The following is a 17901-nucleotide window of genomic DNA, read 5'->3' as shown; positions in this document are numbered from 1 at the left end:
ATAAAACAAATTAAGGTTTCCGTTTTTTAAAAAAGGGGGGGGGGGGCAGTTAAAGGGTTAATAATAATAACAACAATCCGGTTATCGCAAGCAGCAGTGATTGGTCCATACTGAAAAGCGTTGAGCAAAGTAACATTTACCACGTGAGATCGCCGTAAACGTCGTCTCTGCAGCGAGCTGCCCAATATATTTAAATACCAGGAGAAACTGGACACTGAGGAGTCACACAATGAGACGTTTCATTATTATCAGTGCTTAGAATTTTTATTTATAATGTTATGCGCTAATCTAGCTGCTTATTCTTTGTATTTCATATAGGCCTAACTTTAGCCCAGGGCTTCTCAACTCTGGCCCTCGAGGTCCACTGTCCTGCAGAGTTTAGTTCCAACTTTAATCAAACTCACCTGCCTGTAACTTTCTAGCAATCCTACAGCGCTTGTTCGGGTGTGTTTGATCAGGGTTGGAGCTGAACTCTGCAGGAAAGAGAGTGGAGCCACGATTTGGCCACTAGATGGCAGACGCGATGCGCATTCCATTTGACAACATTTCCAACTAAAAGCACATTTTGGCTCTTAATTGAGCATATGAATTACTTCAAAAATGACCTGAACGTCCATGTTAGACATAGTTTTGTCAGCAGAACTGTATAAAGTAAGAATTATTCCACTGTAGCTCTTGACACGGCTATATATTAGACTACAAATTCATATAGGCTACTTCTGTTACGGCCCAAGATTTTTGTGTTATAAACATGTATTCTAAATGTTTAATTATACGTTTATATTATTTAAGCTATATGTAGATTACACGTACAAATGACACGTTTGATAATGTACGCACATTATGCTGAATGGTGGCGTTACCTTGACATCTTGAACTGCATTTGTTTGTAACTTATAGACCAATATTAGAATATACGTTCAGAAATATGACTTTCATCTCAAGTCTGATGATCTTTACCTGAAGTCTGAGATTATTATGCATAGCCTATGATATATGGAACTTGCCAATCTAACGCTATTTGTTTATAACAGCATATCATATCAGTCAGAAAATAAACTGTTTCTCTGAAGCAGAAAGAGCGAGATACTCGGTGCCAGATTCAATAGACCAAACCTACTTTGTAAATGCACGTTTTTTCTTTCTTTTTCTTTCATCTTCTTGCACCCCTCCTTGTTGTTCCTCCAGCAGTCATTAATTGTGCGCGCGCAGCCCGAGTCTTCACTCCATCACATAAAGCCTGAACACCTCACACAGTCTGGCGATGCTTTTGCGCCACTGCGTGCATTTTGGACTATAACACTAAAGTTTGCCTTCTGGAGCACTGGTGCCCGTCCTCTTCTTCAAAGGTATTTTGATGTTACCTACAGAAATCTCAGGAGGAGTGTGTTTCAGCGCTGGGTAAGTTGACGGGACGCATAAGCATCACCTACAATCATCACACAAATGATAGGCTACTTGAACTTTTCTTAGTGCGTTCACGTAGAGACCTGCATGATACATTCTCATGACTTTGATAACACTTTTACATATATAGGCTATAGTCTGTATTGTCTGCTGGTGCCTAATCTACTACATTTTAGGCTACAGAAATGCCCAGTTTTGCTGCCCTGGTGTTAATGAATTTGTTAATGCATTAATTTATTTGCATTTAACTTTCATGTCTGATACTTTGAGTGAAACCTTAGCCTGTATTTTATGAGTTCAGAATTTGAAAAAGAACCTTTACACAAATCTACACTTCCCACAAGGACGTCTTTTCAGCATGTGTAATTGTGCACAAATAATTTCAAATGTCAGATTTTTTAAAACTAGGTAACTCTGTACGGTACTTGAGTGTATTACAGCCACAATAGAGTTTCTGTAGCCTAAATGTATAGATGGATTGGTTTCGAGTAAAAAATGATGTCTTAGAAAGCACCGCTATTTCACACATAAGCAAAACACTCTATTGATATCGTTCATATTTACGTTTGCACTTTATATCACGTCGCAGAGCACTGCTATGTCTTGTCATGGAGCATCTTCGAATATAAATTAACACTAAACTTTCATTTAAACAATGAAATGAACGCACATCAAAATATCATATCATGAATTCATCAATTGCATCCGTTTAGTGTCGTGAAAGGAATGAGTGTTTATACTAGCTACGAATGATAAGTTGATTTTTTTTTCTGTCAAACATAAGCCTAGATCAGCCGCAATCATTATAACATGTTCCCTTTATACGACGACAATTGGGCTATATAGCCTATGTAGTCTACGTAAATTTAACAGACAGTATTAAAATATATTTTCGATCACATGCAGCATATAGCTCCGTAAAAATAATAATTTGTAAAAAATATGTGAATATATTTTATTTATATTTTATATACGAATATATTCCTCAGTGAGACTGATGACCCGTTATTAACTCCCGTATTTTTAATAATCAAACTCATGCAACTAACTGCATTATTAATGGGGAAAGAGATCAGACACGCAGCGTGTGATGAGAAAAAAAAAATACTTCAAATTCACCTTTAAATTGCCAGGCAAGGGGTTTTTCATAAGCAGAAATAAACGTAGTAGTAATAATAATAATTATGGACTAATAATTGAATCACCAACACAAATAAAAAATACAACCTAAATATTCTAAAAGCAGTAGGCAATAAACTACAGAATTAAGATTTTTTCAGTCATAGCCTATTACTTCAATGAGTGTAAATCTCAAATATAGGTGAAAGCTTCATTCTAAATGACAATAATCAAAGCATTAATCACGACCGTCATCCCTTATTATTTCAGAGGCAATAGGCTTCCTGATTTAAATCTGACGGCGACGGCGCTGGACTGGGAAATATTTGATCATTTTATTTTTGCGTTGTTTCGTTTTGCCAAATATAGTCTACCGAAGCCGCGCGCCTTACTAGCGCATAATTCACCTGCAAGAGCTCCTAAAACACACACCACCTCCAGTCCTTCTCATTAAACACATTCACATTCATTAAACACTTCCCTTTTATATAGTGAGATCAAATAAAAGAGGTTATGTCTTCATTAAAACAGATAAGAGAGGAAGCGTATGAAGAATAGGCTACACTGGAAATACATGTTACATTTACGGTAATAAAAAATAAAAAAAAAACGACATTTTTCCAAGCATTACGAGATTACGTTTATATTGTAGCCTGCTGTTCCTGACTTTACCTGTCATTAAATCATATCATATCAGTAGGCCTATACCAACATATATATTTCTATATTTCTAAAACCTGAGAATAACGGTGACTTAAGTTCAACAAAACTTCTCCAGCAATCTCTACGAACTCTAACCACCTTAACTGTTACACACGACTAAAATACTGCAGTTAACATGATGTAAACTACATGCAATGGCATTCAAAACACTCCTATACATAACCGATAACAAAATAACTATAAATATTCAAATGAAACATAAACATAAACAAATGTGATGCTTCATGAAAGGAATTCTGGGCACGCCCCCTTTCCACCGTAAGTTACAAGACAATTATAAAAACATAATTTAAGCATTATACATGTCAACATTATAACGTAAACGTATGTGGTGACACTTTACAATAAGGATCATTAGTTAACATTAGTTAGTTAACATGAACTAAACATGAACAATACTTCTACAGCATTTAGGCGATTCATCTTAACGTTAATTATAACATTTACTTAATTATAATATAACGTTTTAACAAAAGTTGTGCTTGTTAACATTAGTTAATGCACTGTGAATTAACATGAAGTAAAAGATTAATAAATACTGTAATAAATATATTGTTCATGTTAGTTTATACAATAACTAACATTAACTAATGGAACCTTATTGTAAAGTGTTACTAAGTATATGTACCTTTTTAAGGTTAAATATAATATACACTGTATCTGCAAATTACAGTGTAAACCATTTCTACTTGTAAAATCTTTTTTTACAGTAATATTACATGTAATGTTATTTTTAAAATATATTTTTAATTGTATATGGTAGGGTAACTTACGGTTGTTACCACAGAAACCATTTTTATTCAAACTATTAACATATTTTAGAGTGCACATTAAAAACGGGCCCACACTGCAGCTGATTTTGGCTTTTAGTAATGAAACTAATGATGCTCTGTTTCCTCGCAGATTATGCTGCAAATATTTTCAGTATTTTCACAGTAACATTACATTACAGTGTGCTTTTTACCCACAATACGTGTAAATATAATAATAAATATGATAATAACATTGAGCAATCACAAGCAGCTTACAATAATTCTATATTAACACAGACTGATTGCTGTCTTTATATGTACGTCTTTGTTGTTTTTCAGTCAGCACTCCAAAGAAGGAAGAAACGGAATGAAAACAGAAGAAAACCAATCATGTCTTCAGCAGGCCCCCTCCGCCACACCTTACGGTGAGACCCTTATTCTTCATTTATCATTTCTTAATCTTTCCATATTAATATCAGTGCTGTAATGTGTGTGCCTCGAGTCCCTCGTGGCACATTTGTGTGTGTCCTGTCAGCTGACACCTGTTCTGTTCTTCTCCACCAGAGCACGTGGGAGGAGGTGAGGTGTGTGCAGGGTGCGAGTCTCCCATCGTGGACCGCTTCCTCCTGCGCGTCAATGAACTGTCCTGGCATGAGACGTGTGTCAAGTGTGCGGTGTGTCGCAGCGCGCTGAGCGGGACCTGCTACTGTCGGGATCGCTTGCTTTATTGCAAGCATGATTACGAGAAGTAAGACAGTTCAATATGCAGCGTGTGCCTGTATACACTCCATCAAAGCCCTAGTATGGCAAAACATCCCATTTTCTGCGTAGATTAACGTGAAGTACACCAGAACATTCCCCTAATCTCTCTGCAAATGCCTCATGGGTGTGTTGATCTTCTGATCATGCTGATGCTCTATTGTGGAATATAAGGAACTTTGGTTACACTTTGATGCTAATGTCTCGTTTGCAGATATTATTTGTGAATATTGAGACTGCATGGTATGTGGTGTATTTGTGGAGGAGACTTGGCACACTCTTGAGTGGGTGACCTTGAGTGAATCCACAACAATATCTCCCTGTGTTCTCCGCTGTCTGTCCGTCAGCACCCACCACTCCTGCGCCTTTACCAGTGCTCCATCTACAGCAGGTGTGCGCTCCATTTTTGGGGTGCCAAGGAATCTTTGATGGTGTAAAAAAAAAAAAAAGGAATTTGAGCAACAACAAAAAATACTATCTTGAGCTGACATTCTACTGTAAAAATATATTGTCAAGTGATGTGAAACCATACATTTCCTAGTTACGTTAAATTCAAGAAAATATTATTTAAAATAACTGAATCATTACACCAGCAAAAATCAGGTGAGGTAGAAATAGCCACACTCTTAAAAATAAAGGTTCCAAAAGAGGTTTTTCACAGTGATGCCATAGAAGCACCTTTTTTGGTTCCTCAAAGAACCTTTCAGTGAACATTTTTAAAAAGAACCATTTTTTATTAGTGGGAAGAACATTATAATAATCTAAAGAGCCTTTTTCCACTATAAAGAACCTTTTGTGGAATGGAAAAATTCTTTGGGTGTTAAAAGTTCTTTATAAAACCATAGATGCCTATCAAGGACTTTTATTTTTAAGAGTGCACTTAAAGTCAACATTAAATGGCATTCACATCCCATTTTAGTTTCTTATTATGACATGTTTCCAAGTGAAACAGGGTATTCAATGAGACAAAAAGATTTAGGACAAGGACTTTTTTCCATGTAGGGCAGTTTTTTTCATCGCAAATTAATGTCATGATGAAATGGAAGTAGCAACAGCTCTTTTCTTCCATACTGTAATGTACATCTGAGTCAAATGGAGAATTGAAAAAGAAAAAAAAAAGTAGGGCGGGACTTGGTTCTGTTTGTCGGTTGTTGATTGGATGGTAGCAGGTGTGAATGAGAGTTAAAGGAACACTCCACTATTTTTGAAAATAGGCTCATTTTCCAACGCCCCTAGAGTTAAACAGTTGAGTTTTACCGTTTTCGAATCCATTCAGCCGATCTCCGGATCTGGCGGTAGCACTTTTAGCTGTAGCTTAGCATAGACCATTGAATCTCATTAGACCGTTAGCATCTCGCTCAAAAATGACCAGTGTTGGGGAAAGTTACTTTTAAAAGTAATGCATTACAATATTGCGTTACTCCATAAAAAAGTAACTAATTACGTTACTTAGTTACTTTTTATGGAAAGTAATGCTTTACGTTACTTTTGCGTTACTTTAAAATCTGGACAGGGCTTGCTTGATTGTTTTTTAAATAAAATCGCAACTTTTCATTTTCTGTCGGTCTTAGTACACAATGTAACTACAGAAGAGTCAAGTTTTAAATAGGAAAAATATAGAAACTCTTTGGGCATTTTTGAGCGAGATGCTTACGGTCTAATCAGATTCAATGATCTATGCTAAGCTACAGCTAAAAGTGCAACTGCCAGACCCGAAGATAAACTAAATGGATTTGAAAACGGTAAAACTCAACTGTTTAACTCTAGGGGAATTGGAAAATGAGCCTATTTTCAAAAATAGTGGAGTGTTCCTTTAAGCAGGCTAAGTGATTGGAGAAGTCCGGCATAGGTCAACCAAAAAGAAGTCTGTAATTTCACTGGAAGACTGAGTTATGAAATTTTGATTAAAAATTTTTTAAAAAAATGATGGAATCATATGCATGCAAACATGCATTTAGAAAATAGGTAAATTTTCATTTCATGCCAACTTTGGATCACATAAAGTGGAAGTTAAATACCAAAATGTAAGGTGTTGTGAACAGGGATTTATTTCAGATGACATTGTAATGAAATATGTATTATTTAGACCAAACATTTTTCACTTTAAATAATTTACACAATAAGACAACGAACATGCGAACAGCGTCAGTTTGAAGATCACAACTGTATGATGATTCCTCACAACACTTATGTTCCTGATGTTCTCGTCATCAGAAATCTGACTTCATTTACTATTCAATTTTCAATCATTCCAGCAACATCTACACACTTACCGAAACCAAACTCAAAGGCAAGCCCCTATTCATTAAACCCACAAACATTTGCTAACATCCCTAAAATGGTCAAATTCTCTCCATCACTGTCTTCCTGGCTGACTTCAACACACACAGCCATCAGATAACCATGCAGCCCAGCCTAGTGAAACCAGTCCCAGACAAATAAAAGCTCTCAGCCCCAGGGTACGGTGCCTGGATCCCTGGCAGAAAATTAGACTAGCGAGGGTCTCAGAGGCCTATCAGAGCAGAGACAGGGGAGCGGATATTTAAGATGCGCTCAAGTTTAATAGATCACACTGCGGGGTGGGAAACAGAACGAAAACAGCCCCCAGTGTGTAAAGAGATGCCAGTGACAACGAAAAATCACGAATGAGAGCTCTTTAATATCTCACTTGTTTCTCCTAGCATGAAGTCTCATGCTTCTCAGACCCAATAATATCATGAGTCTTACTGTCTTTTAGTATTTTAGAAAAGGTCTAAAAAATGTCCTGAACTGTGCCTGGATTTGCCAAAATATCGAAGTCTGCAATCAAAAGCCATAGATTTCCATTTATTCTATTTCAATTTATCATAGGGATTTTTAAGAAAAACATTTGAGACAAAGTTGATACTTGAAATTACGAGAATATTTCGGATTGAATGTGGATTCAGATGAATTTCGAATCCAGAATATTTCGATTCAGTTAAGCTCAGTCGACAGCATTTGTGGCATAATGCTGATTAACACAAAAATAGATTCAAGTTGTCCCTCCACTTCTTAAAAAAGCAGAAATCGGGGTTACAGTAATGGAAGTGTATGGGGGGGGGAATCAATAAATGTTCAAATATCCGCTGTTTCAGATGTAAACAATATGCTTATTAACATGATTTATTGATTATTAACATGATATACAAGTTATATCCAATTTTACAACGTAACACCTAAAACCCTAAAACAATCACAAAAACAGCTGTATAGCTCAAATAAAACACACAATTTAACAGAATTATCTAAATGCTTTTTTTATTATAACTTCCACATTTCTGCAAAAATGTCACTTTTATTTGTTTGTGACGTCACTTGTCACCTTTTCCAGGTCCAAATGACCTGTTAGATTCCCAAATTAACTAACAAACAGTGCTGATATACACTCATTGTATGCTATAGTACTAAAAAAACCTTGATCCTAACCTTTATCTTAGTTGGCCAGACAGTGATTCATTTGTTCTGAAAAGCTTAGCGTAAAGATGTGCCATAAATAAAAGAGCTGTTGAGATTGTTTTCACACTTAGAGGTTTGGACCCGGAAACAGTATTTGATACGTCACAACTTAACAAACGGATCGTGAATGTCTCATTATTACGTTTATTTTGACTTTTTTTAAAGTAGCCTACATAAAGGACAAATAATTTTTTATGGTAATCAGTATTATGCCAGAACTTAACTTAGAATATTCCTTTAAATGCAATCTCATTTAGGTCTCCTGTACTTTGTAAGAGCAACTTCTGAATTATACATTTTTCAATGTCAACCATTTACAGTTAACACTGTTCTACCGAAATCTTCAGTCGGAGTCATTATTATGAGCACTTCGGTTGATGGCTACCAAAATCTTCAGCTTTTTTTTGCTCGGTCTCTCTTCCTCCCAGTGCATCTCTCCTCTAGCTCGTCCATCACTGTCTGATTTCTAATAATATTTCTGTTCCAAACTTAATTTCCTACTTGTTGAGATTTATAGCCGTGATGACATCAATCAGTTTATCTCTCCGTTTATCCCACATTTTCGCTTAATCATCTCTCTGCTCGCTGTCTCTTTGTGTCTGTGGGAACGGGGAGGGGGTGGAGGGGGCTTGATTGGGAACGCTGCTAATTATGTTCTTAGACATGACTACAAGCGGTGTTGTGGTTAGAGAGTTGTTGTACTGTCACACAGGAATATGACACATGGGTTCTGGTGTAGGATGCTGCTGTACCTCGGATTCTTTACTTTAGAGTCAATAGTGCTTGCAAACTCCATTCGTTTTATCATTCATGCTGTTCTTAAATTGTGGCATATACAATCAAACATAATGCAATAAAGCAACAATCGACTGAAGCTATCTCTTTTATGTACATCTGGGTTTTTGATCAAACTGGTCATGAGCAGCAAAACTTTTTTTTTTTGGTCGTTTTTTTCTATTTGGTGTTGCGCTGTGTACCATTTGAGGTGATAAAGAATTTCTTTTTGTAAAAGAAATGAATTGTTTTATTCAGCAAGATCGCATCGAATTGGCCAAATGACAGTAAAGACGTTTATAATGTTACAAAAGATTTCAGAATAAATGAAAATAAATGCTGTTCTTTTGAAAATTTCAATTCATAAAAAAAAAACCCTGGAAAAATTTTGAAAAAGTAGTAAAACTATTCAACATTGATAGATGTTTCTTAAGCCTCAAATATTAGAACGATTTCTGAAGGATCATGTGACACTGAAGACTGGAGTAATGAAGCAAAAAAAATGCAACTTTGCATCACAGAAATAAATTACATTTTAAAATATATTTAAATAAAGAACAGTTATTTTAAATTGTAATAATATTTCACAATATTACTGTTTTTCTGTATTTATGATCAAATAAATGCAGCCTTTATGAGCATAAGAGACTACTTTTAACAAATTTTAACAACCCCAAAGTTTTGAATGGTAGTGTATATTACTTTTCTGAGCAATCAGATTCAATCATTACCTCTCCGATGATAAAATGAATCAGATTTACCAATACACTCTAACACTCTAGCAACCACTTAGAACACCTTAGCAACTGCATCACAACGCCATGGCAACCACCCACAACACCCTAGCATCATAGGAGCCACTCACTCCTTGTAAATGTCAAATTTCAGCTTCTAGTTGGAGATCAATGATACTCAACCACCACAAACCTACAACTCTTAAAAATAAAGGTTCTTTATTGGCATCAATGGCTCCATTAAGAACCTTTAACATCCATGGAATCTTTCCAGTCGACAAAAGTCTGTTCAAAAAGTTCTTCATACTAAGAAAATATGGTTCTTTTAAGAACTGTTCATTTAAAGGTTCTTCTATGGCATCACTGCAAATATCCCCTTTTGGAACCTTCATTTTTAAGAGTGTAGTTTTAGCTTTAAACAAATAAGCTCGTGTGTGTGTAGTCCTGTTGGTGAATATGTTTACATGGTACTTCAGATGAGCCAATGGGCTTATTAGTAATATTTTCGTGCCTGAATTACTGCCTTTGGAAAACATGTTTTGTTTTTGTTTTTCTATACCTGAAGTTCCCGTTGAAGCCCCAAAAATAAAGGTTCCAAAAGAGGGCTTTCACAGCAATGTGAACCATTTTGGGTTCCTCAAAGAACCTTTCAGTGAACAGTTCTTCCACTTGTTTCTCAGTATGAAGAAGATTTGAATAACCAAAGAACCTTTTTCCACTATAAAGAGCCAGTTGTGGAATGGAAAGATTCCGTGGATGTTAAAGGTTCTTCGTGGAAGCATGGATGCCAGTAAAGAACCTTTATTTTTCAGAGTGTACCGATCAGACTTTTAAGGCAATGATAGAGGGAGAGAAGAGAAGACAGTGAAGGAACGCTCATGGGATGTCAGAAGGCCATGGTGGTGACAAACAGAGGTGGAGAGAGGAAGATGACAGAGGAAGAGGAGAGATGAGCTCGAGGTGTCTCCTCTTGTGATATTGCCACTGTTTTTGCATAATGTGTGATGAGTCTCCATCACCTCGCCTCCCGCACAACAATTTCATTACAGACGGCTAATAAATGTTTCATGGCAGAACAAGCTGCTCGCCTTGGCTTTATTAAATCTGAGATAATAAAAGAAGAACGGCAAAAAATGAAAGCGGGAGGGGGAGAGATAGGAAGAATGCCATAGATATCCTCAAACAGGGCTGCCGTATCTTCTGTTTCTGGGGCAACGAATCCCCCGACCCCCCTCTACGCGTCTTTTTTTTTTTCTCGCACTGCCACAGAGAGACAGGAAATGAGAATCTGGCTGACAGGATATTGCGTTCTGGTGGCCTGGGGATTAGCTGTTTTATCCAAACACACACATACACACACTCGCAGACTCACTCTCGCCTCACACAACTCAACACATCGATCCTGTCGGTCCCTCAACCCTCGAGTATCACAATCACACACACACACACACACACACACGAGGGATGCAGGAAACTGACGTGTGATTGTAACGTATGGACAGGTTATGCTGTCAGTCAGGGAATGTATCACAATAAGTACGTCAGCACACCAATAGTGCATATTTGTCACCAAAGATAGTGTGAAATTCTCTATATAAGACGTTACTTTATGGGATATTATGATGACGCCCATCATATTCTACAACATATCCACTGTCAGAATCAGTATTTCCTACAAACCGTTGCTCTGTTGACAAGTGGCTAGTGAATTACAAAGAATTACCAAGGATTTTGTAGTATTTTGAAGAATGAGACATCAGTGGAAATGTGTCGAATGCATCGTTTCCCAAAAATCGTCACAATTTCCTTGATGTCGTTCCAAAGCTGTACGACGACTTCTGTGGAACAAAAAATATATTTTGAAAAATGTCTCAATGTTTTTTAAGTCAGTGGGGTCTAATATTGTTTTGGACCCTACCAACGTTCATTGTAGAGACAAAAATAGTTTAACATTTTTCTAAATATCATAGAAGGAAAAAAGTGGCACAGGTTTGGAACGACATGAAAGTGAGAGTAAATAATGAGAATACATTCATTTTTGGGTAGACTGTTCCTTTAAGAATCTATTTCTACCTGATAGAATCCTTTAAAATGTCTTTTGCTAGTGTAACTAAATGTTATCTGGTTGATTCAACGATTTTAAATATTTTTTTATGTATTTTTTTGTATATAATTTGAATCATTCAGATGATTTGAAGTACGTTTTGGTGACCTGACCAGCATTTTTACAGCGTTGGCAGGGCATTGCAAAGCAGAGTCATCCAAGAAAACATACCGAGACAAAAAGTTGGTCTCGTCCATTACAGACTCAAAAACAGCATGAACATTTCTCTGTTCTATCAGTGCAAATCCAGAACAGAAAACAGTTAGTAAGCATATGAGGAATTTTAGTGATAAGTAAATCATTTTCATTATGAAAGGTATGTCGGTAACTCTTCACAATAAGGTCCCATCAGTTAAGACTAGTTAATGCATTTACTAACATTAATAATGAGCAATATATTTGTTACAGTATTTATAAATCTTTGGTTATGTTAGTTAATAAAAATACTCTTTGTTAGTTCATAGCTCAGGTCGATTAAATAATATTAACAGATACATGATGAAATTACTAATAAAGAATTAGTATTCATTGTTAGTTCAAATTAACTAAGATTAACAAATCGAACCTTATTGTAAATCGTTACTGGTATTTTTCACCTATGATTTTTACATGACCATCTACAAATATTGAGTCTCATTAATACACTAAGGCATCGTAAGAAATGTCATTTTAACTTTATTGCCACCTTGATAGGCAGTACACTTTCTAATAAGCCTGTTGAAGTGTTCTTCAAATGACTAATAAGCCATAATGCATATGAATTCAGCTAAGAGTGTTTTAGAGTGTACAATGACACTAACTGTTGTTTTATTAGCATAAACCCAAAAGTTATAATGTGTCTCAGTGCAATCAAAACATAATTAGACAATTAAAATCTGCATGCCACTAGTCGATTGTTATTTTTTGTGCATAGCAGTGTTTGCATGCTAAGTTCAAAAAGGCAGATTTTTTTAGCAAGTACGTACTGTAAGTGTGCATCTGTGACATGATTGGGGCAGAATAATATGTGTCAGTACTGAACGGTTTAGCTGCTCACCTGTGCTTTCTCTTTTGTGTACGAGTGGTCTGATGTGTATATTTTTATCAGCTACCTGTTGGTTTTCTCATATTTCATCATTGTGAATATTGGTGTGTCGGGGAGGGAGGGAGGGTGGCGGGAGTGGGTTGTGGGGAATGCTGGGAGATTTTAATAACGCAGAAGCAGTGCAGTGAGATTTAATAAAAGAAGATGATGTGATTACTGAACCCTGGCTCTGAGCCACCTTCCCTCACAGCAATATCCGCTCTCTTTCTTTCTCTCTCGCTCATACACACACACACACACACACACACACACACCGCACAAACACTTGCAATTATGTGTACATGTATGATTTACATACTGCCTCCATATATATACAAAGATGCACCAAAGTCTGCAAGATAAACTTCGAAACTATGACAGTAAGTGTTTGATTATGTAAAATTATGTGTTCATGCATGGATTAGGCCCCCACACTATGATTTGGCTATAGATTCATGTAAAACTTTATTGAATTGACATCATGAACACAGCTTGTACGTACATAACGCCTGATTTCCTTCCCGCACCCAGAATTTCTTTCCCCCAAGATAGTTTAATCCTCAGTTAACTCTGATTTTCTGCGTATTTTAAGTACAAAATGTGGTGCTATTTCTGTAATTATCATGTTTAATGTGTCTGTTTCCAGTTTTTCTCCCTCTCATTTTAAAATTTCTAGTTTTCTAGGTTACATTTCACCTCAAAATCAAAATATATATATTTTGCTTAAAGTAAATGGAGCCTACTTTATGACCAATAAGAAGTTTTTACATTGTGTTAATATTTTCATGACAATAAAAAACCCCCAAATTCTCATGACTGCACACACAAACAAACAAACAAAAACATTTTTTTCGAAGTTGTAAACAAAATGATTATTGGCGTGTATTTTACTGTATTGTCTTTCTATTTCAAAAGTTTACATTTAATTTAGCGCTGTTTCTTGTTTCTGTTTCAAAACTGTTTTTGCGTAAAATTTGATTCAAAGCCAATTTCTTTTCCAGTGTATCAATTGTCATTAATTTATATCTTTTTTTATTCAGATACAACTGTGATTTAGAACTCGTCAGTTTTTTCATCACATGATTGTAATGAGAATGCCACTTTTTGGCATTATTTTACTAAGAATTGGGTAGAAATAACTTGAAATATTAACTATAAAAATTGTGTCATAGAGCCAAAAAATAGACTTCATTGTCTTTAAGAAGAATTTTGTTTTTCACTTATTTCTATCGGATTAGAGGTGAAATATGACAGGTTTCATGAGATTTACTCTCAGAGTCAGTTGCTGTATGAGTTTTTAGAGTTGGTCTTCTTTGTAGGTGGTGATTTGGGTAATTTGGCATTTTTGGCAGATGGATTGAGACAGATTAGCCATAGCAGCTGCGTTTCGGACAGGATCATCACATCCGTGCAGATTAGAGGCTATAATGTGTGGACCTGGCTGCCTCTCCCTTCAGCAGATTTCTGACATGACACCTTCATCTCCTGCACTCGGTGCTCCTCAACACACACACACACACCAGAACACCCGCCATCCGTCTCTGCAACTGTCATGAAGTCTGCGTTATCCATCAAACGTGCATTTCATCTGTTCCTCACCTCCAAAATGTTTTGTGTTCATCTTATCATGTGTGACAGCATCTATTCTTTTATGTGCCACCTATATATGTGCTTTTAGGTCACTAATGCAGGTATCCCTATTATTATTGCTTACATTTAGGGTTAGGGATCTAAACAAACCCTTAAGCACAATTAGGAATAGTTCTTGTCAGAATTGTCATTTTGGTTGAACTATTACTTTAAATAATACCTTGTCCTGCACCGTGATAGTATAATACGTAAAATTGAGCAGCTTTTGATGATTTTCACTTGGTTGGGAAAAACAATGCATTGAAGGAGGGTCCCGAGACGACAATATCATAAGACATGGGACAGCAAGTACCCACCTAGCAATTACCCAGAACACCCTAGCAACCACATAACAACACACTCACAACAACAGCCTACATTTGAAATCTACGATTTTATTTTTTTTTAGTCTGGTTCAGGTGTTTGACAGTAACTTCACACTGGTTTATGTCACAATTTGGGTGAATAGTGACTGTTGCTTTGGCTTAATGAACTGTGCAGGAGGATTAGATTGTCATCGACACCACATGAGCGTCTACAGGTTCATCTGTGGGTACCTGTCAATATTTATGAGAGTACATGAGCACGGCCATATAAAGGTGCTGGTAAATATGTGTGTGTGTGAGTATGGTGTGTTTATTCGAGTGTGTGAAAAAGAGAGAGGAGAGATTAACCCCATGCTATCCTCAATCCCTGGTTATGAGTTTACAGCGTCTGTCTGGGCATCGCACTGTTTAAACAACAATCTAATTAATCCTGTCTTTATTAGTTTCACGGAGCTGGGGAGGGAGGCTGGGAGCGAGAGAGGGAGGACAGGGAATTCTGGCAGAAAATATCAAGCGGTGAGGGAGGGGAGAGAGAGGAGGAAAAAACGAGGGGTTTGGTGGAGATTGAAGAGCGAGAATGCCTTTAAAACAAATTGTGAAGCTGATGAAGGAAGGAAACAACGGTTTAAAGAGGCATTTTTCAGTGTTGGTAGCAGGACAAATGACCTTCTTAATATTTGCTCACTTTTGCCCTGTATATCCCTGTATTTGTTAATCATTTTGGAAATTCATTAAGTTTTAAAACATTTGCTATAGCGCACTGTGCCAGCAACACCAAGGTCAGGGGTTTAATTCCCAGGTGACACACTGATAAAATGTACAGCTTAAATGCAGTGTAATAAATGTTAATAAAATTAACCCTGTAAAACCTGACATATGAAATAATATATATTTTTTAATGAAACGGTTTATTTAACATTAGGACAAAATATAATATACATTTTGCATGTGTATTTTGTTCAGTGTCATATTTGATACATCAGGCTTTTATGGCTCATATAAAGTGAAAATATGTAGCTCATACTCGAGGAAAAAACATTTATATGATCAAAAAGATGAAATTCTGATTGGTGATATAGCTTGTAATGTAAATCAGTGACATCTTGTTAAAAGTATAGCCGACTACTTGCATAAAATGCATATAAATTGTTACTCAATACGTGTCAATAATTTGTTTATATTTATAAGCTTTTATGGTGAAAGCTTGGTAGTTTTTATTTTCATAGAATGCAGTGCAATACAATGATGATTGAGAGATGAATAAATAAACATTCCTCAAAGGCCCGATGCATCAAATTTCATTTTTTTTTAATTATTATATAAGTAATTAAACCTAGCCGCTCGGAGCTCATCATGCGTGTGCTGGGACAGGTGTACCACCTGGGCTGCTTCAGCTGCTGCGAGTGTGAGCGTCGGCTGCAGAGAGGTGATGAGTTTGTGCTAAAGGAGGGACAGCTGCTCTGCCGGGGAGACTATGAGAAAGAGAGAGAGATGCTGGCTGCCATCAGCCCAGTCCCGACCGAGTCAGGTAACCTCAGTGACCACGCTCTATCGCTGAAGGTTGTGAATAATTAAAGTCCAGAAATGGACCTTTAGGACCTTCACCTTTAAGCCAATGCTCAGTTTCCCCTTTGCAGTAAAGAGTGAGGATGAGGATGGTGGTGGTGTCTCTGTTGGTGGGAAGGCTGGGGATGATGGGAAGGAGCACAAGAGATCCAAGAGACCACGTACCATCCTGACCACACAACAGCGACGTGCCTTCAAGGCTTCCTTTGAGGTGTCTTCCAAACCCTGCCGAAAGGTTAGCAGTCACAGGCCGCTCGTGTGCATTACATGTGGAAACAGCACTTGTGTACATCTCATGCATATACTATTGTTGCAGGTCAGAGAAACTCTTGCAGCTGACACTGGACTAACGGTGAGAGTCGTGCAGGTGTGGTTCCAAAACCAGAGAGCAAAGGTAGGCTGGCATCAGGTTTTGGTAAATTCTGAAAACATTCCTGTTTGAAACACCATTTTGCTTCATCATGATTTAACCCAGAGAAAAGCAAAAATACCATCCTTGTTCTATCAGTAATTGAGATTTCAGTGTTTGTGTTATTTCTGAGTTATTTCATGTAACTGTAGATTTTTGACAGAACAGTAAATGCTTGTCAATTGCATGATGGATACTTTAAGAAAGACAGATAAAAAAAGACAAACACTTTCAGATAGAGAGATAGATATACAGACAGGCAGACAGATGACAGATCGAGACATCAAGCTTACTTTCAGAAAGACTGATAGGAAGACAGACTGAGATGGACGGACGGACGGACAGACAGATAGATAGATAGATAGATAGATACTTTTAGGAAAAAACAGATGGATTGATTGAAAAACAGATGAATAGATTGAAAGACAGATGGATAGACACACAGACAGACAGATAGATAGAAAGACAGATGTATAGATAGATAGATAGATAGACAGACAGAGATATACTTTTAGGAAAAAGCAGATGGATAGATTGAAAGACATGGATAGACACTTTCAGACAGATAGACAGATAGATAGATAGATGGATAGATTGAAAGACAGATGGATAGACACTTTCAGACAGACAGACAGACAGACAGATAGATAGATGGATAGATTGAAAGACAGATGGATAGACACTTACAGACAGATAGACAGACAGACAGACAGACATAGATACTTTTAGGAAAAAGCAGATGGATAGATTGAAAATTAGATTAATAGATTGAAAGACAGATGGATAGACACTTACAGACAGATAGACAGACAGACAGACAGACAGACAGACATAGATACTTTTAGGAAAAAGCAGATGGATAGATTGAAAGACAGGTGGATAGACACTTTCAGACAGATAGATAGATAGATAGATGGATAGATAGAATCAGACGATAGATGGATAGATAGATAGAATCAGACTGAAGATAGATACAGACTGAAGGACTGAAGATAGATAGAATCAGACTGAAGATAGATAGAATCAGACTGAAGATAGATAGATAGAATCAGACTGAAG

At 36.7% G+C, this 17901-nt stretch overlaps 1 protein-coding gene across 1 annotated transcript in view; it reads left to right on the top strand.

Moving 5' to 3' along the window:
• Window positions 1-1192: 1192 nt before the first annotated feature.
• Window positions 1193-17901, top strand: part of LOC107567229 (LIM homeobox transcription factor 1-alpha-like) — a 22306-nt gene continuing 5597 nt past the window's right edge. Inside the window, exons 1-6 of the mRNA XM_016252867.1 lie at window positions 1193-1401; window positions 4341-4426; window positions 4566-4749; window positions 16205-16395; window positions 16505-16668; window positions 16750-16827. Of these exons, the coding sequence (XP_016108353.1) occupies window positions 1358-1401; window positions 4341-4426; window positions 4566-4749; window positions 16205-16395; window positions 16505-16668; window positions 16750-16827 (747 nt within the window). The 5' untranslated portion in view covers window positions 1193-1357. The remainder of the gene's footprint in view (window positions 1402-4340; window positions 4427-4565; window positions 4750-16204; window positions 16396-16504; window positions 16669-16749; window positions 16828-17901) is intronic.

The sequence above is a fragment of the Sinocyclocheilus grahami genome, unplaced genomic scaffold (assembly GCF_001515645.1).
Source record: "Sinocyclocheilus grahami isolate Dianchi unplaced genomic scaffold, SAMN03320097.WGS_v1.1 scaffold1136.1, whole genome shotgun sequence".
Taxonomy (NCBI): domain Eukaryota; kingdom Metazoa; phylum Chordata; class Actinopteri; order Cypriniformes; family Cyprinidae; genus Sinocyclocheilus; species Sinocyclocheilus grahami.
The sequence above is the reverse complement of the archived record's forward strand: the minus strand, read 5'-3'. Positions and strand labels throughout refer to the sequence as shown.